General features: G+C 37.0%; 2 protein-coding genes across 2 annotated transcripts; one reads left to right on the forward strand and one right to left on the reverse strand.

Annotated features, from left to right (window-relative positions):
• Positions 1-2,016: 2,016 nt before the first annotated feature.
• On the reverse strand, positions 2,017-5,424 carry LOC135689785 (uncharacterized). Its single transcript, XM_065207129.2, has 5 exons — positions 5,337-5,424; positions 5,181-5,247; positions 4,224-4,297; positions 3,713-3,779; positions 2,017-3,456 (listed from the first exon to the last, which is right to left on the reverse strand). Exons 1-5 carry the CDS (start codon positions 5,353-5,355, stop codon positions 2,877-2,879), a joined length of 807 nt encoding a protein of 268 aa, XP_065063201.2. The 5' UTR covers positions 5,356-5,424; the 3' UTR covers positions 2,017-2,876.
• A 1,832-nt stretch (positions 5,425-7,256) lies between these two features.
• Positions 7,257-18,834, forward strand: LOC135689603 (endoribonuclease LACTB2). Its single transcript, XM_065206890.2, has 7 exons — positions 7,257-7,529; positions 11,128-11,291; positions 13,269-13,495; positions 14,596-14,748; positions 14,906-14,974; positions 15,910-15,991; positions 17,969-18,834. Exons 1-7 carry the CDS (start codon positions 7,390-7,392, stop codon positions 18,013-18,015), a joined length of 882 nt encoding a protein of 293 aa, XP_065062962.2. The 5' UTR covers positions 7,257-7,389; the 3' UTR covers positions 18,016-18,834.
• The last annotated feature ends 1,018 nt before the right edge of the window (positions 18,835-19,852 follow it).

Below are 19,852 nucleotides of genomic sequence, written 5' to 3' on the forward strand. Positions count from 1 at the left end.
TTTATTCCATTTTGGGGAAACGTAGTCCTAGATTATTTGTAGAAAGACTGCCCAAATCTGAAAAAGTTTCCGTTGCAAAACCGAATCCAACGCAACGCCATAATTCGTTTATCGAATTCGTCCCAATACTTTTTGAACGTAAGTGTACCATGGATTGGTAACACTTCCTTGCGATTCGAGAGTCAGATTAGGCAAGCCATAACCAATTGTTTCTTTGCTGTCAATCCTCGGATTGTTTACAGCACTAGGAGAGCCCTTCCATCCATTCAAAAGGATTGCGTTCCTACCAAACAAAAAAGTTCCGTCATTTATGAATTTACGTGCCAGTGTGATTCTGGCTACGTAGGACGCACAACCCAAAGATTGGGGGATAGGATAAAACAGCATGTTCCTTCCAACATACGAAACAAAACTGCCCCTCAAAGAGAACAGCCTCCTCGATCTTGTAGGTCTAGAAACACTGTTAAAACAAGTGATTCTGCCATTGGTCAACATCTTTTAGACAACCCAGATTGTGCAAAACTCTATAATGACGACATGTTTCGGATAATTGGCAGAGCCCGGTCGTCCTTCCATCTAGCAGTTTTGGAGTCAATCTACATAAAAACGAAAAAGCCGCCATTGTGTAGACAAAAGGAGTTCGTTTTCTCTCTTGGACTCCATTGGTAATTTTTTTTTAGGCTCGCGGCACTGATTGGTCAACTATACCGGTCTTGTGCTTGCGTTTTTCTGATTGGCCTATTTCGATCCACAACTGGGTATATAATTTTCCATCGTGTTTTTTCGGAACCTATTCTGACGTTTTATGCTCTGAGGAGTGTCAGACGAAAAAGCTTTTAGTATGTTGTAAAATGTTTGCTTTTTTCAAAGCCATTTTCAAATTCTGTACCGCAAAAAAATTGTTCGTATAAAGAATATGTTCAGGAATAGCCAAAGGGCCCCGTACTTAGGTAAAAATAGGGAATTGGTTCTCTTTGGAACTGTGGTGATCCTTTGGTACTTTTGAGGGGAATCTAAGGACACTGGATGAGAAATCCATCTTTGTTTTGCTCAACTTGTTTTTTGGGAACAACTAAAGAAACTCGAAAAACGTACACGTATCAAAACTGATAGTCTAAAGTCTTTTGCGTGGAGGGTACAACCTGAAGGGGCCAGTCTTCATCTAATTTGTTTAAAATAAGAATAGCCTCGCGGGAAACATGTCTAGACTCAGATAAAAAGAATTGAAAAATGAACAATATCTGTTTGGAGATTTGAAAATTTAGAAGACAGATTTTATCAGCAAACCAATCCTGCAACTTAAATGGTTTACAAAACTGTTGTTTAGTTGTATTAGAAAGAATTTATAGTATAAAGTTGTGGAACAATTGAGGTAGATAAAAATACTTTTATGATGCTATCTGGTATTTTTGTCTATTTTGATGAGATAATATAAGCCACAACTATTTGTGGTAGATTCTATGCTATCATGAAGTATGAAAAGCCGCCTCTTCTTTTAAGCGCCTCCTGTGAGAAAATGCCCCAAAAAAGTTTGAAAAATTTAAAAGAGCAACCAAGGCGTAATATGGTATCCTAAAAGCTCTACATATCAAAAGTCACTTGAGTCAATGCTGTTATCAAATAGATAATTCTAACACAACATTCAAAGATGTATTCAGTTATTTTGTTATTTCATATTTCATGCTGGGAACCAAAGTTTTTTCAAAACCGAAAAATCTAAATAGTCATATTCTCTCCCCGAAAACTTTAATTACTTCATAATTCAAAAACCCTTTATAGGGCCTCTTTTGCTATCGCGGCCGCGTCTTCGCGCTTAATTTCATTGCGGATTGTGGCATTTGGTTGATTTTTGCACGGTTCTGCGGCTTTTGGTCCTCCTATAATAGGCCCCCTGTTTAAGATAGCCAGGACGACTCTGTCGGAATTTCTTCTGCACCTTATACGCTTATGGAAAGTGTGTTGGTGCTATCACGCTCTAAAAATTATATAGGTCCCTGAGGATCTTTATCTTCTACTGGGCATAATGTTTGTGGGTAAAGTGAAAGATTATCACAGTGATTTTTTGGATAAGCTTGATTGCAGTCTTGGTCATATTTTGCCTGATAGCTTCAATTTTAATGAAAATGTCAGGAGTATGAACAAGTTACTGCGACAGACTGTGTCAACGAAAACCTCATTTATCATTTGAAAATTATGTAATAAAAAACCCCTTTATAATTAAGCTCATTATTCACCTTTGAAGCAACTACTTATAAGACGCTAACAATTAAGTTAATCATTAAACAAAAAATGATAGCGACATTTGGAATGGATTTGGCCCCCTGTGCAATTGAGTTTGACATCCCTGGTCTACAGTTTCAATTTAATTTGAATGAAAGAAGAGCAAGAAATCTAAGATATACATAGAAGAAATAAAGAATAACTGGTCTTGTCTAAGGTTGCTTATGGATATACAATATACATACAAAGTGTCACTTAATTCATGATATTATCTGTTTTCAATCATTTAGCATTTGTTGGATATTAAAACAAGTGAATATGTTTAGATCCAGGAAATGTCTTCAAATAAAGGAAATTTTGATGGGTATAAATATCATACTTTATCAAAACTTAGTAAAGTGCAAGAATAAAAATAAGGGTAACTGAAAACCTAGTATAGATATTGGCAGTTAAAAATAATATTTTGAGAGCAGATTATTCAATCAAAGACATTTTTAAATGTAGTCATTTATGCCTTACTGTATTGGCTTGCTGATAAAACACCTTAAATAGTGACTCAAGTTAAAAATCTTTAACTACAACATTACAATACATTTCAAACTGAATTTCCGTAATTTATATACATGGTTATCGCAAATTATTTCTTAACTATAAAATTAAGCTCCTTTAGATGTCAACACTTTCTTTTGTCTAACTTTACGTGGTATTGGAGTACTTAGTTCTGACAGTCTTGGGTTGGCATGAGCTACTCTCGCTGATGGTGAAACTTTATACCAGTTTGGATTGTAATCTTCTTGATACTGGCTTCTACTTTTTGGTCTAGCAAGTTTCTGGATTCTCAAAGATGGCAAGGTTTTCTTTGCTTGTTCTGACACAACCCATGAGACCGAGCGACACTCTTGATATCTGGGGTGCAATGACTTTGGTCTTGCAAGCAGCTGAACTCTCTCTGATGCTTCTGATTTTTTTGCTGCCTCTGGAATATCTGATTCCCACTCTCCCCAGTCCCAGCTTGAGTTTGGTTTTATTGGCAACTCGTTGTATGTTTTTGAACGTGCCAAAATATCCACTCTTTGGCTAGCTTCTGCATTTTTGGCTGCCTCACTGATCTCGGTATAAACAGATTTTTCAGGTCTAAAGTCTTTGTGGACAGCTTTTGCTTCAGACAAGCTTTCAACTCTAGCTGTGGCTGTTGCATTTCTTGCCTGTTTACTCACCACCCAGATTGGGCTTGGCCTGTATAAGAAATCAGTGAAATCAAATAAACTATGGATTGGAATTGTTAAAGCTAGAAAATTTACTGTCACAGAGCTTGAACTAATTATAAAATTGACTGCCTGAAAGTTATTTTACTTGGCACAGAGAAAAAATTGATGAAATTCTGAGAAAAAAGGAAACTGGTACAACATAATTGTCTGAGTTTAAACACCAAAAAGCACATTTTCTTAAGGTAAATGTCTTTTAGGTTTATAAACAGAAAAGAAATGATTACCTGTCACCAACAAAATCTCTATGCCATCCTTTTGGCTGAATCATTGTGTCAAGTCTTGGTGTCATAGCTGTGGGAAAAGAAAAAGGGAAGATATTTTTCTCCATTTTTTCCTGCCAAACCACGGATTGATTGTGAAGGCTTAGTTCAGTTCAGTTCACTTCTCAAAGCAAAAAGGCTTAAGCATTATTAGCCCTGCTTTACAAAATTGCCAAGGAAAGAGGCTATTTGCTGGCTTCCTACAGAAACTCTTGCTAAAATGATGTATGCCCCTAATATTCAGACAAATCAAAATGTTATGTGTATTTCAGAGTAGGATTTGATGTTAAAATAAGTTCAGAATATTAAAAAGTACAAACATAAGCATATGTAATTTCACAAATAAGGCTAGCCAGAAAATAATATGTCCCTACAAGCTCATTCATACATTTGTTGCAACTAAATGAGAACATAGTTCATAGATGTATGAGAAAAACTACAAGTTTCCTTAAATGTACATTTAATTTTTTCTTACCAAATACAGTTGCTACATTTCCACCATTCCAGTCCTTCACAATGTTATCATAACGGTCCCAATACAAAGACCTCCTAAAGTTAGATAAGAGACAAAACCAACATTTACATGAGGGTTTTAATTTCAACTTTGGACACCCTGATAATTCAATACAGAATATATGACATATGTCAAAATATATGCCAAGTGAGATAGGACATATAAAATTAAACATAAAATATTGTGACTTTTCAATTTTGACTTGCATTTCTACAACATGAGTTGAAGCTGTAAGAAACGTATATGCCAACAAAACTATGGAGCTTTCATAGGGTGAACCACGTTAAATTGGGACAGGGGAAATTTAGGACACCTACAGTTTGGGGAATTTACTATTGTTATAAGATAACCTATACTTTTGAAATTGTAAAAAATACCATATCCAAAATTATTTGAAGATTAATGAGAAGTCATATCTATCAAGTCAATAAATACACAAAGCCAACGAAAGGGCAAGTTGATACGTCAGTAGATTTGGGTATAAGTGGCAAAAGATTGCCAGTTATGAAAAGTTCTGAGGAGATCCATATCAAGCCTTAACCGAAATCCTGATCGAAAAACATGACGATGAAATGAAGAGTTTATCGTATGGAGGCTAAATATTGCTTTTCTGGAGTCATAAAGTATGATCTTAAGCGATCATGTAGCGGTGATAAATTTTCTTTCGTTACTAACAACATTACAGCTTGATGCATGCTAATCTGATAAACGTAACAATGTTAAAAGTGTGAGCTGGTGGTTGCCGTTGGTTTTGAATACATGTTAAACCACATGTAAAACGAGCTATGCAGTCCATCTACGTATTAAAAATCTTTATTCAGATTAATACATCGCTGTGCAATTGCAAGAAGAGGTCTTAAGATTTCTTGAAATAAATAAATTTGAGTTAAGATCATGAAGTTAAGAAAAGTTACGAACCTGTCGTCCAAGAACCCTTCAGGGACTGGCTTTGGTCGAGACAATTCGTTTATTCTGTCAATTCTTTCTGTAAAGAAAATATGAAAAATAGATTCACCGTCCACGTATAGAAAAATGCTAAGTGAACCAGAAATATAACAGAAAATTAGCACAAACCTTTCTCCGTGGTTGCCATTTTGCGCGCACTGATCGTTACCTGTGACTACACAAAATTGTGACTACGCTTCCCATGACAACAGTTACCCAATCAACCGCAACAACAACAAACCATTTTCTAATCTTGTAGCGAGACGGTGCAACCAACTGTTTCAGAGAGCCATTAAAAAAATATCTCAGAGAGTGTCATAAGGTTATATGTCCATATAAAAAGTATCATCAACATGTTAAAATCAACCGTGAAATATTATACCTAGTTTATTTAAATTTATTTCATTTCCCCTCCCCTCTTCCAAAACTGTTTTTGGGGCGTCTCTTCTTATGGGCCCTTCCCCTATGGTCTTCGGCAATATCTGTTTAACTTTATATATTTCTTTATTTTACCATATCATTGAACATATTCAATGCATTAACCCCTAAATTTACTGAGCAAATTTTTATTGCATAGAATCTGAAGGGAGGCTACTATTGCACGGGATATTAATGAACCAGTATTGCGTCGTGGCTGGCTGCATGTAGAAGAGAAGCCCTACAAACCCTTCTATCTTCTGAATTTGCTAGTAAATCTGCCTCGTTATCTCTCGTTATTGACTAATAAGTTCAACGGAGTGCGGGGAAAATAAGATCAATTCAAATTAGCCATAGTTTAAACTTTGATCGTTTTATGGTGTCAAGGAGTTTTAGATAAAAGCTTTGTATTAGATAAAAGTAAACACTGCAGCTTAAGCAAAGTCAACCTAAAAGGCATATATATTATGATCAGAAAGTGACGTTACTTATTTGTTTGCTAGAAATATAACCTATCAAAAAATATTTCTCAGATACGGTAAATAAACTAACAGAAATAACTCAGATGACCAATCTATTCAGTTAAAATCTTATTTAGCATTCACCAGGGCAGTGGCATGCTCCGACAGGACATGAATGGGGATTCAAAGCGTCCCTTCCCTCCACTAGCTTACAGGTCCAGCCTGACACGACTGGTACCCTAGCTCAGGGCTACGAGCGATGGCCAACGGCTAACTCGGCGGGAGACCGGCAAGGAGGGCGAATGAGCTACGACTCCAGGGGTCAACGGCTTCGGGCGGAAGAACTCCTGGAAAGAGGGATGGTGTCCCTTCAAAAACACTGTAGAGGTGGTTCTAGGGGCCCATCTCTACTATAAGCCCCTTAGTTTTATCTATGACCATGACAACAAACCAAAACTCAGATTTTGGGATAGTTTGAGGGTCATGGTAGAGTAGAAGATGGTACCTGATAGAAGATGGTACCTGATGATGACTTGCCGGGTGTGTGTGTTTTCACGAAAAAAAAAGATTTCCATCGGCAAAGCAATAGACTTTTTGAAAATCTTTTTATGATTATTAAATTTTCCGTTGCCCCCTCACCTCTACTTTCCAACCTGTGTCGGAGCCCCTGTATGATGTAAGGCTGACAGTGGCGTACCCAGGGTTGCCGGTGTGGGGGGTCTGGGGCGTAGCCCCCACAAATCTCTTTGGACCACGCCCTTCAAACACTCGCAAATGCGGGGAAACGCCCTTTTTGCAAAATTTCCCCCCATTATTTTATTCATGTTAGCTACGGTAAATAGCAAAGCATTTTACAATTGTTATTGACACAAGCATACAGTATACTACCCACCCCCCCCCCCCGCCCCCCAAGGAATTTTACATCGTTTTTGGACAAATCTCGAGGACCATGTTTTAGAAAAGTGTGGGGGTCCGGACCCCCTCCATTCCCCCTTGGGTACGCCACTGAAGGCCGATCTCGTTTGTTCTTATTATCCGTTCTTAACTTTTAACCAATTTTGAGGTTTCTGTTCTTATGAAATTTTTCTTATAAAAAAAGTGTTGATAGCCTCAGCCAACGTTTGCCCACTGCTGCTGTATTCTCTACCAAAGACATGCGCGACTTCTGATTTTTACGCAAACGGTTGTAAGCCGAGAACCTCATGCCTATGGCCACTTATTTTGACCCGCACAATTTAACCTGCGTTTTGTAAACCTGCGTGACCTGCGTTTTACACCTGCCGTTGAAACTTGGTTCTTTCAAAATGGCGCTTGTGACAGGCTCATTGGAATTCATTCCGAAGTTAGAGCAGCTGTCCTGCAGAGTGATTCGAGTATTAGGATGCAACCCGATGCCAATGACTTTGCAAGGAACAAATACCTATCTGATCGGGACTGGGCGAAGGTGGGGTTTCACATTTTCATTTCATTTTTCATTATTGATTCTGTGTTTTGGGTCGTTCCGCTATTTAGCGTACGACATTCGGCGGACTAAAATGACTCGGTATAAGAAATCTGTGCTAGAGGGTTAAAAACAAAGGTGTTAACATTAAAGTATACCTTCGTAAGTCTATTATCGTATGCTTCGTTTTTGTTGTTACGTCTTGTAGAAGCTGAACTGAGCATCACAATGTTGAATTTCGACTTAGGCCATGAGTTAGATTCGCCGTCTTGCAAAAATTTATTTTTACACAATAAGTTTCTCGTTCTTAGGAAGATTGTCCCGAATGCTTGCTACGTAACTTTTCCAATCCCAGTTTACATGCTAACAGAGGATTCGGTAAAATTGTGATCTTCCTTTAAAATTTTACATTTCGTTTCCCATACTGAAGCCTTCCAACTGGAAAACTGAATCCGTATTTACGCAATAACTTTGTCGTTTCTCTATAAACTTAACTGAAACTTTATAAAACATTTTGAATGAACATATCCTTGGCGTAACGAATGTTTTGAGAACTTTTTACGACTTTTGAAAGAAAAAATTGTTTCACTTTCCATACTGAAGCCTTATAAAGTGGTCAGTTTGGGTGACGTTTACGCAATGACTTTTGTAAATCTGGTTGGAATCGTCTGAAATTTCACCAAAGGTCTTAATTTAACCCAAAGTTGATGTTAACGGGGGTCTCAGCAAATGATTTCACGTTTTTAAAAAAAATAGTTTTTCACTTTCCATACTTAAGCCTTATAAAGTGGTCAGTTTGGGTGACGTTTACGCAATGACTTTTGTAAATCTGGTTGGAATCGTCTGAAATTTCACCAAAGGTCTTAATTTAACCCAAAGTTGATGTTAACGGGGGTCTCAGCAAATGATTTCACGTTTTTAAAAAAAATAGTTTTTCACTTTCCATACTTAAGCCTTATAAAGTGGTCAGTTTGGGTGACGTTTACGCAATGACTTTTGTAAATCTGGTTGGAATCGTCTGAAACTTCACCAAAGGTCTTAATTTAACCCAAAGTTGATGTTAACGGGGGTCTCAGCAAATGATTTCACGTTTTTAAAAAAAATAGTTTTTCACTTTCCATACTTAAGCCTTATAAAGTGGTCAGTTTGGGTGAAGTTTACGCAATAACTTTTGTAAATCTGATTGGAATCGTCTGAAATTTCACCAAAGGTCTTAATTTAACCCAAAGTTGATGTTAACGGGGGTCTCAGCAAATGATTTCACGTTTTTAAAAAAAATAGTTTTTCACTTTCCATACTTAAGCCTTATAAAGTGGTCAGTTTGGGTGACGTTTACCCAATAACTTTTGTAAATCCGATTGGAATCGTCTGAAATTTCACCAAAGGTCTTAATTTAATCGAAAGTTGATGTTAACGGGGGTCTCAGCAAATGATTTCACGTTTTTAAAAAAAACAGTTTTTCACTTTCCATACTTAAGCCTTATAAAGTGGTCAGTTTGGGTGAAGTTTACGCAATAACTTTTGTAAATCTGATTGTAATCGTCTGAAACTTCACCAAAGGTCTTAATTTAACCCAAAGTTGATGTTAACGGGGGTCTCAGTAAATGATTTCACTTTTGGGTCTACGCGTCAATATTAAATACTGCCTTGCAGCTTGCCCTGTGAATATAAAACAAATAGGAAAAGAGTCCTTATACCAAAGTATATAATAATTTGTAAATATAAATAATTTGTTTACAGTTAGCGCGCTAGATTCAAGTCCATATACTACGGTGATTGATATTGTGCCCAGGGTGCATTCCATGTCAACTGTACGCCGAAGCTCCACCAGGGCGTTTGTTTAGGTACGCCGAAAATATAAAAGCAGTTAGTAAAACAATTTAAACATTGTGGCACCAAACACAGAAAACTGATTATTAAAGAAAACTGTGGTGTATGAATCGTTATTTTACATTAACTATGTACATGGCTTTATGTTTAGCATGCCAACTAACGAAAATTTTAGGTACACAAAAAAAATTTTTATTGGTTTGCACGCCGAACGCCGAAAAAAACCTGGGTGTACGCGACCTTCAGGCCTAAGTACATGGAATGCACCCTGGTATTATACCAAAAGTTTAGAACATAACACTCCCATTCATTCAATTTCATAAAGTTTTCAGGAAACCAATTTGATGAAACAAGAGCATCAGCCTCTAGCCATTCTAAAACGTAATGAGGGTCATGATTAGTGAAACTTTGATTTTACTCAGTTTTGCAAGCTCTTTCTGTGCATTTTCGACCATTAAGACTCTGGTTATAGTTGTCAGCATGTCGAGTTTTATCAAAATTACCATTCAGGCCTTTTGGCCTCCAACTGTTGAGATCTTGGATGTCAGAGGCCGGAGTATAAAGTGCTCTATACCGTATAGGCAGAGCTGTGGCGTACCCAGGGCTGTAGGCGCGGCGGGGTCTGGGGCGCAGCCCCTAGAAAAATTTTTTTGGACCACGCCTTTCAAACACCCACAAGTGCGGGGAACCCCCCTTTGCAAATTTTTCCCCATTATTTGATTAATGTTAGCTACGGTAAATAGCAAAGCATTTTACAATTGTTATTGACACAAGCATACAATATACTACACCCCTCCATTCCCCCCCTTGAGTACGCCACTGACGCTATTTGGTGTACAGAACAGGATGGTTCTAAGTTTCTACTCCGAGTTTCGCGCTTCATGCGATCCAAGGGATGTTTGTATTTTCCTGGAGAGACTCCATCTTCAGAATGAACAGTTCTGACCGATTTCGCGAGCTTATGGTTCCTTTTCTATTGTGGTTAAAAACTCAATAATTTTTTGACGACCTGACATGAAGCGATAATAAGAAATGACTTCAGCCAGAACTCATCCAGAATCTATCGTTTTTGAAGCATCCATTTTTGAAGCAAAGTTTCGTGTGCTGCAATGCTGCCAGTAGTCCTTTGCTATAGGCCTAGCAAAACTGTTGTGATATTGGCGTTTTTTATTCTAATTTTACTGTAATCTTCGTATGAATTAGATACAGCTTCAAGTGCTGCAGTTTTTGGTTGGTCCAGCTCTGGATTGTTGCTTTGTTAAATGACTTCTATTTTTTCTGCGGACATCAGTGGTAGATTAATTAGTAGCATATATGTCTAACAATTTAAGGAAAATATATGACTCATGTATCACTTCCTGCTTTGCCAACATATTTTTGACAGCTTGAATTTTGAGAAAAGTGTTTAGATTTGTTATCCCAACAATTTCGTTTTATGACTCCTTACTACCATTTCTATCACAAAATTCAGCAATTTGGCTGAAAGCCTTTTTAGTATCTTTTTTCTAGAACAGGCATATTGATGATTTTAGCTGCAGGTACCGCAGAGCGTTGAGAAAAGTGAGGGGGGCTAAAACCGAATAAAAAGTGGCTGGACTGGTGATTCATTAGTAAATTTTTTGCATTTTTGGCAAAAGGTGGGGGCTATAGCCCCCCAGCCTCCCTTCTCCTCGGTGCCTGCTAAGCTGCATATGAAAGATTTGCCTAAACAAACGCTCAAATTTCAGACATCGTCGGCTTAATATTTCCCTAAATGTTGATGCCTTTTTAGGAAGATTTTATTGGATACTGGCCACCCAAATGTCCCAGAATACATCGCAAACCTTAAAGATGCCTTGAAAAGATTCCAATGTACAATTCAAGAAATCCTAATCAGCCACCGGCATTTGGATCACGTGGGTGGAATCGAAGATGTTACCAACCATTTTCCAAAAGGTTTTATAAGCTTTGCGTCTTTTTTTTCATTTTTTTAGTTTCTTTGGTGCTGTTTTTTTCATGAGATAAGAATTCGTCATTTTAATTTTGAAATATCTGTTGATTTTTAGCATGTTTTGCTTATATTTTCATACAAATTTCATTCCATTTTGTTTGCCATGAAGGATTGTAGTGATGTCTACATGTGACAACATTTTTAATCTAATAGACTAGAGTTTTATGATTGTCACCTAATTCTCAAAATGGTACGAGCAAACAGAAACATGATGCATATTACTTTAGTATAGTTTCTTCTTCTTCATCTCATAACACGTCATCGAATGCCGTAGATGGATCATGGTGTACCCCATCTCCGTTTTATCCTGTCTCTTGTTATCTTTCCAAGATATTTTTCAATTTGAAACCTTATCTCTTTACCTTCTGATTTAAATTTTGGATCTTTGTTTTCCTCTCACTCTTTTACCTGCCATCTCAGCCTATATTATCTTTCTTTCTATATTCCTTCTTTTCTTAACTCGTGGCCAATATAAGTACTTTGCCTTCTTCTGACAGTTATCAACACCTGTTTTTTATTCCCAACGTATCCAGCACTTATTCATTTGTCAGCATTTTTGTCCATGATATTTCGTCATTCTTTACCAGAACCACGTTTCTGCGGATTCAAGCCTTTTTTCCATTGTTGTACCTATCACTAGTAACTGACCATATATGGCACTTTAACATACCTTTTCTAACATTAAGTCCTATCTTCATTGAACACACGATTGTCCAAGTATTTTCTGAAAGCTTATGGAAAACAATGAAAGTGATTTGTTCTAAAATTCTAATAGAAAATTGCCGAAATGAAGAATGCTTGATTTTTACCATTTTATACAGGAAACTAGCATTTACTGGGCTTATTGCAACCTTCTTTTAGCTTCCGTGTTGTGATTGTCAGATGAAACAATTTGTAAAAATCTCTGGCAGCTAGCTTTTATTGTTTCTGTATTTGTTTCTGAAGCTAAGTTTTGTTGAATCGTTTTAGTCACCACATCTAGTAATAGTGAAATGTATGTGTGCATGAATACTTTCTTATTAAGAAACATTTTAAACCCAGAATCAATGTAAAATGGTTGACAAGGTCGTTTTTATGGATTTTGGTTGTTTTGGTTCATTTCAAGAACAAATCTCTTCAGATAAGGGAAGCATCCACATATTCCTTGGAATTCCTTTCATTGGGAAAGCGGGTCTCAATCAACGCTCATACTTCAATCTTTGAAAAATAATTTTGTTCCTTCCAATCAAAATATTTAGTCCTTGAGAAAGACTAGTGGTTGGCATTGAAATGCGTTTTCCCAAAAGCATCAGACAGAAACTGTTTCGGAAAATAACGGCTATGTTGTGTCAAAATGCTACAATGTATAGCAAAGAGGAAATTTACAAGCCATGGGGCAGACATTGGAGAGATGAAAAGTTCAGTTTTTCATTTCGGTGTTTTCGAATCAGTCAACAGCAAACAGCCGACCCCAGTTTTCAAAGATAGAGAAAGTTCATTTTCTCTGTTAGATACTTCAACTATTCCTTTGCGAGAGGTCAGTCAGCACCGATTGTCCAACCTGGGAGCTCATCAAACATGGCGCTCCATCTGCAACATGGTTTTGGTCATTCTCCTGCTTTTTACAGCCTTTTGCTCATCGTTTGACAATTTGTATACTTTAGTATCATGTATTATGTTTCTGTTTTGTGAGCCATTTTGAAATTATGCTGTACAAAAGCCCCATGTAGATGTGACTTTCTTTAATGCTTACCTACATGGTCTTACATACTTGTTGCCGTGCCTGCGCACTGGCTGCTTGGCCTGCGCACTTGCTGCTGGGCCTGCGCACTGACTGCTTTGCTAACCTAATTTTGTAAATAGGGTGCAAAGCAACTGAATAATTGGGTTTTACTCCAGTTTAAGCAATTGGTGAGTTTTACAGAACTCATCTCGTTTTGTAGTGGATGGCTATAAAATATCGAAGTTTCAAGCACCAGATTTCAATGATAAAATCGGAAATGGAAAATTGCAGTACAACTTTTTGAATGATAACGAGGAAATAAAGACAGAAGGTGCGACTCTGAGAGTGATTTACACCCCAGGGCACTTATCTGATCACATAGCCCTTCTTTTGGTGGAAGAGAATGCGATATTTTCAGGGGACTGTGTACTAGGACAAGGTACTGCAGTAAGTGCTAATTTGAGTTTTTCCATTCTTATTGAATTTGCATTAGCTATTGTAAAAGATGTATAATTTTGGGAATCCAGCACAGAAAAGTAACTCAAACATTGCAACTGTGGCTGCTTCATTTGTGTAGTACATGTTCCAGACATTGTGTTCTTACAGCATTTTTTAGTTTTTTTATAGTCTCAATTTGTAATTACATTTTGAAACATGCTTAAGCTTTTCGTCTGAAACTCTTCAGTGTATAAACCATCAGATTAGTGATCGAAAACTCTAAGCTAGAATATACAAATATATATAAACCCAGTTGTGGATCGAATTATGCCAATCATTGCCTTGCATATTGAAATATCACCAATGGAGTCCAAGGGTGAAAACGAGCTCCTTCTTTCCACACAAAGCGGCGCTTCCATTGCTAGATTCTAAACTGCTAGATGGAACCAAACCCGAGCTCTGCCAATCATCCGAAACATGTCGCCATTATAGTTTTGGCACAAACTGGGTTTTGGTCGATGTTCCAGCATGGTTTCAGACAACAAGCTTGAAAAGGCTGTTCTTTTAAAGAGGCATTTTTGTTTCTTTTGTTGGAAGGATTGTTTTATTATATCCCCAAATCTTCGGCAGCCTACATAGCCAGAATTATTCTGGCCCGTTAACTCATAAATAACAGAACTCCTTTGTGGTAGTAACGCAATCATATTTAATGGACGGAAGGGCTCTCCTTGAATTGTATGTGATTTTGTATTGCTTTATTTTGAATATAGACGTAAGAAGTATTCCAAAGGTTGGCATACTAGTATGAAGGCGAAACAGGGGCGCCTCCTTTAGCTGCAAATAAATACTTTACCTCTTTTTCTGGAAAGTGGGGGGCATGCCCCCTGGACCTCTAGTTTCTGCGCCTATGATTGTGAAAGAAATCAAATTGGAGAATTTTATATGTTGTCGATCCTTATATAAAATGTTAATATAATTAAACCACCCAGCTTAATAACAATTGTGTCGTATTCAATTAAAAGCTGTGTCTTTATTCCACGAAAATTTGTTCTCTTTTGTCTCGAACTGTTTCATTATGTCTTTCCAAAATTTGTTAATTCCCTTTCCAGAAATTTGAAGATTTGCACGACTACATGCATTCATTGCAGAGATTGATAAGTCTCAAAGCGCAGAAAATATACCCGGGCCATGGGCCTGTCGTCGAAAATGCGACTAGCGTTGTTGAAAAGTACGTTGAACACAGAAATTTGCGGGAAAAGCAGGTTTGATTTTTTTATTTTTCCCCATTGATATTTCCTATTTTTCCTGTTGTTAGCGAAATCAATCCAAATAATTCTCCTATTTTTTAATTTCCCAATTTGACAATTTCTCATGCAACACAATTGATTTTGGTTTTATTTCTTCACGATTGTTTTGCAGATTTTGGACACGATACGATCGTCAGCAAAGCCCTTGTCTGCATCTGTGCTTGTGAGAATCATTTACGTCGTAAGTGGTTTTTTCTATTGGAAATCTCTAATGTACAAAAACAAGAGAATGTATCCGCTTCGTTATATAAAGAACCCGAAGAAAAGAATTCAGATTAAGTGTATCGTTTTCCTGTATTCTTTCTTTGCTGGCCCGTACAGCATTTTGCTACTGTGCATTTTGTAGGGCATTCTGCATTTTTCCAAAGGCGATTGTATTTTAGTTTGCTAACTTTTCTTGGTCATTGAACTTCTTTATTCAAATAATTTATATTATCGTCTAACTATCTTTGTATCAAGTTTATGTAAGCGTAATCATTCTTTTGCTCTTGGTACATTGTCAAAGTGGCGTGAAACAAAAAACTTTTTTATTACATAAAGTACTTGTAGGCATTTGCAGTAAGTAGAGTTTGCTGATATGTTCGACTGGCTGCAGATCCGCGTTACTGTGGCTATTCGTCTTAGTATCATTGTTGTATCTTAGCTGATTCGCCAACTGCTGCTGATTTTTACACATGATTCGAATTTAAAAGGAAAATCGAAGCTAAGGTGGTATCAGTAATTCCAAAGTGCTGGTTTTGTGACCTTTACATAGACGTTCTATTTTTCAATATAATTTCCTAAAATTGTTTTAAATTAGATTATTTTTGTACATTAGGATTTGCGGTCGGTGTGTTTTATATTTCGTGTTAATTTTGTTTATATAGGTTACAACGTATATACATTTGATAAATGCAAACACGTGGCAGTGTCTAGAAATAGATGCAGAGGTCATCTTGTCATTTTTTCATGAAAATTATCGTAATTGATTCCAAATAAAAATAATATATTCTAAAAAGTCTAGTATTTGATACGATGGATTTATGGGCTTATTCTTGATATAGCGTACAATTGGGTTTTCCTTGTCACCGCCTAAGTGAATGTGCGTTGTTTCCTCGATGTTCATTCTCATTTAAGGACACAAGACCGGAGCTTTACCACGCAGCTGAAGTAAATGTCGAGCATCATCTAAAGAAGTTGGAGAAAGAAGGAAAAATTGGTTTGTTTTTGCATGTTTTACTAGTTTGAAGATTAAGATTATATGGCAGCTTCACTTTTAACATTTTTTACCAAAGTTCGAAAGGCGAGGTGCTCGTACCAGGGATATCAGCGTGGAAGGAATGGATGGAAGTCTGTTTAAACCAAACGGAGGTTAATTTAACGAGCAAAATAGAAAAGAGTCACTTAGAGGTGAGACACAAAAAGGCTGCCGACACAATCCACTAAAAATGAAAATAATGACGAGCAGGGGACATCAGCTCAGACAAATATAAATATGATTAATTCCATTTCCAAAAATTGCAATGTCGTAGAAGTGAACTAGCAATCATGGTGCTAAACTTCTTTGCCACTGGGGATAGGCAACGACCATAAAAAACGAACGTATTACAAGATCTCCAAATCTGTAGCTGAAGGTAGTAACATATTTTACAACAAACGAATACTGGAGGCAAGAGAATAAAGTGCTAAAGAGGTTTCGATGACAAAGTATTTAAAATCTAGACCCCGAAGCCTAAAAGAAAGACGGCTAAATGGCGTCCCGGGTGAGAAATTTTCGTGCGGAAATTTAGTTCTTTCTTGTCACAGTTTCATATCTGAGAAAGAATTTTTGAAGCACTCCCTTTGGATAAAGATTGGGTAAACAATCTTTTGGTGGTACAGTACTTAAAAATTGCTTTGAAAAATAGCAAACATTTGAGAATACTAAAGCTTTTTGCCTGCAGGATTGGGTAATGTTATATTTTCAAAGTTTGTAGAACATTTTCAGTAAACTGTGTTATGTTATGTCTTCATAGGCAACCAGCACACTATTGACTGTCCACGTTTCTAAGTTAATAACAGGTGATTCCGCTGTATTGCTTTCGGGGCCTGGGGAATATTGGACCAAACCAATTGCGATTTTGGATCTAACCTAAAGACAGGCTTCGTTTTGAAATCCCTTGAAGAGAAAGGGAAAGACGAAAAAGTTGTGAACACTATCAAAACATGCGTTTAGATTAGAAATAGTTTCATTTTAAACAGTTACGTTTTGTGATTTCAATTAGAAGCATTCGAAAATTTGGGAACTCAGACCCCGTTTACACTGTCCCGTGCAAGTTTGGAACCGTGACAAAACTGTCACGGTTCACCCTTCCGTTTACACTAGCACTGTGGAACCGAGACGATTTTGCTCTGCTATCCGGAACAGTTTTTCACCCTGCTTTGAAAGCGAACGAATTTCGTATCGTCACGGTTCCGTTTTTGAACGGGACAGTGTAAACACCTATCCGAGACGATATTGTCACGGATTCACAAAGAGGTCTTTTGTATGGCTGTTTCAGGTTATCGAGGCTTTGATTGTGGCGTAACTACGTTGTCAAATTCTGAAGAAAAGGACATTCTGAAGACAAGACGACGACAGAAAAAGCTTGTATTGTTTCCCAGTTCAAGCCTTCATTGGACTTTGCAGTTTTGTAGTCTAAAATAACACTGAAAATTAAAGCCACCTTGTCGTCCGTCCAAGTAAAGTTTTTATCGGCCTTCCGCTCCATTTTAGCTCTCAATAAAATTTAGATTGTTGACTTCGGCGGCAAAATAAAAGCCTCGGTTGACTAAATACAGCTTCTTCTAAACATTGTTCTACCATTCAATTAAGGTCGTACTGGTACAGTGTAAACGGAATGGCTAAACGGAACAATTTGGAACCGCGACAGTTTAAACACTTGCGAACCGTAACGGTACAAATTTGTCCCGGGACAGTGTAAACGGGGTCTCAACACAACTTTTGATTATTTGGGAAATAATACATTATGGGCAAGTCCTATACACGCTTTCCCTTCCTTTCGGATGGATCAACGAATTCACACTCGAATTTATTGTATAAGAAAACTGCTAGATTTTGAATTGAAATTATTTGATGATTAAGTGATTTTTGGTACAATTTTATTCGTGGCGATTGATGTCAGTTTTCATTACATTTTGCTGCTGTATTTTTCAGAGCTGGTTGGTTCATTGAAAGAAAGCAGATGGAAATGTCGATTGTGAATTGAGTAGGAAAGAAATACCTTTTGCACGCCCCTTTGCTAGCTGAGTAATGGAATCGTTTACTTTTTGGCTTGCCGTGAATGCTAAGGTGCAATGCTATCAAGGATGTTCAACTGAAACCGGAATTCAAACTAATCGGATAATGCAATTTAATACTGAATGAAAAGAAATAAGTTATAGCCAAATTTAGATTTTACATTTTTATAGAATTTATTCCTTTTGAATGAGTTGAAAGCTAGTTTTTAATCAAAGAACTTTTTATGCAATACCTGTCATGATAGTGATGTCGTCATAAAGCCTATTTTATCTTTCTGCTGCTGAAAAAGTGTTTAGGTTTAGATCTAAGACGCTTTTGTGTGGTTTGCCTTCTTATCAATTATGACCAAACGAGGAGAGCTCCCTTGATACGTGGCTCGAATGGCTAGCCTGTTCTTGTAGTTGCCGTGGTAACATATGATGTGCGAGGACATAAGATGATAGTTCTCGTTGTATCTCACAACATTGGATTCTCGTCGCCGTTTTGATTTGTTTCTTAATTTTATCCTCGTACTAATATTATACTCATTGCAAGATTCACAGAATCCGGCGGACAGCCTATCCTGCGGTTCTTCCTTCTCACACATAAGATGATAGTTCCCTGTGATTATGCGATTGTCTTTTCGTCAATATAGGAACTAGTCAGTGACTGTAGTTCTTAAACCAAAATTGAAAAAGAAATTCCTTATATAACAATGTGTATCTTTTATTAAAAGATTTTATGTATAGAATTGAGATCCGCGAAGAACTAACACTCTTTATAAAGGCATACTTTTTGCAGAAGCTCAGCAATTTTGATGCTCAATCTTTGTTATTATACTCAATATTGTACTCAACAAATTATCAGCTTTGATTGTATTGCATCATACCATTGAATCCACATTGATGCAATCATACATACGACATAGACAAAAGCATTTAAAGTTAAACCCAAAGAATAATGTAAAGAACTGAAAGGAATTCTTGAATTTTTAGTATCTATCTACTTCAAAGCGAATTCCAGTTCCTATTCCTTTCAAAGCTAAGTTTCAGTCTCTATGATTTTCTTAAGACCCTTCGAATAATGATTTTAATTTTCTTACTTTTACATATAAGCAATTTAGTCTCCCTTGGTATTTGCATCTTCCAATCCCTACGCCGCTTGAAACGCAAATATTTTCACCTGCATGAAATATTTTTTAAAGGCTACAGAATATTAAGTGTAAGTCGTCTTCATGCAGGTGGCCGAAGGTGCGGACACGAAAGAATTGAAAGAATCATGCGTATCGAAAGAATCGTGCAGTGGTTTAGTAGTACTTGGATCATCGATGAACAAAGGAAGTTTTTAGCAGACCTTCCACTAATGCGTTTGTTGTTGAAAACATACTAAGGAAATTTTTCTTGCCAAACTGACAGTTGATATTGTTTATAACAGGAGCTTGTGCTATTTGCGTCACGTCTAAGTAAGGATTTAAGGAAATTTCAGTGAATAGTTCCCCAACAACGCCCAAATTTAAGTTGTTTTTCTTAGGTTCTGAAGCAGAATATCTGGCAATGAAAAAATACAGCAATATATTTTTCAAAAGAAGGCACTTTTTACACCTTTCTGCAATCGTGGCTCCGGCGGCCCTCTTTACAGACTTTCACTCTTTGACTTGGCTCACAATTGTTAAGGCTCACTCTTTATAAAAAGCTCAACATTATTAAGGCTTACTCTTTATAAAGGCTCATCATTGTTGACACTCACTCCTTATAAAAGGTTCACCATTGCTAAGGACCACTACAAAAGACTCGCCATTGTTAAGGCTCACTCTTTATGAAA

Source organism: Rhopilema esculentum, chromosome 5 (assembly GCF_057945365.1).
Source record: "Rhopilema esculentum isolate cy_ngs chromosome 5, ASM5794536v1, whole genome shotgun sequence".
NCBI lineage: Eukaryota > Metazoa > Cnidaria > Scyphozoa > Rhizostomeae > Rhizostomatidae > Rhopilema > Rhopilema esculentum.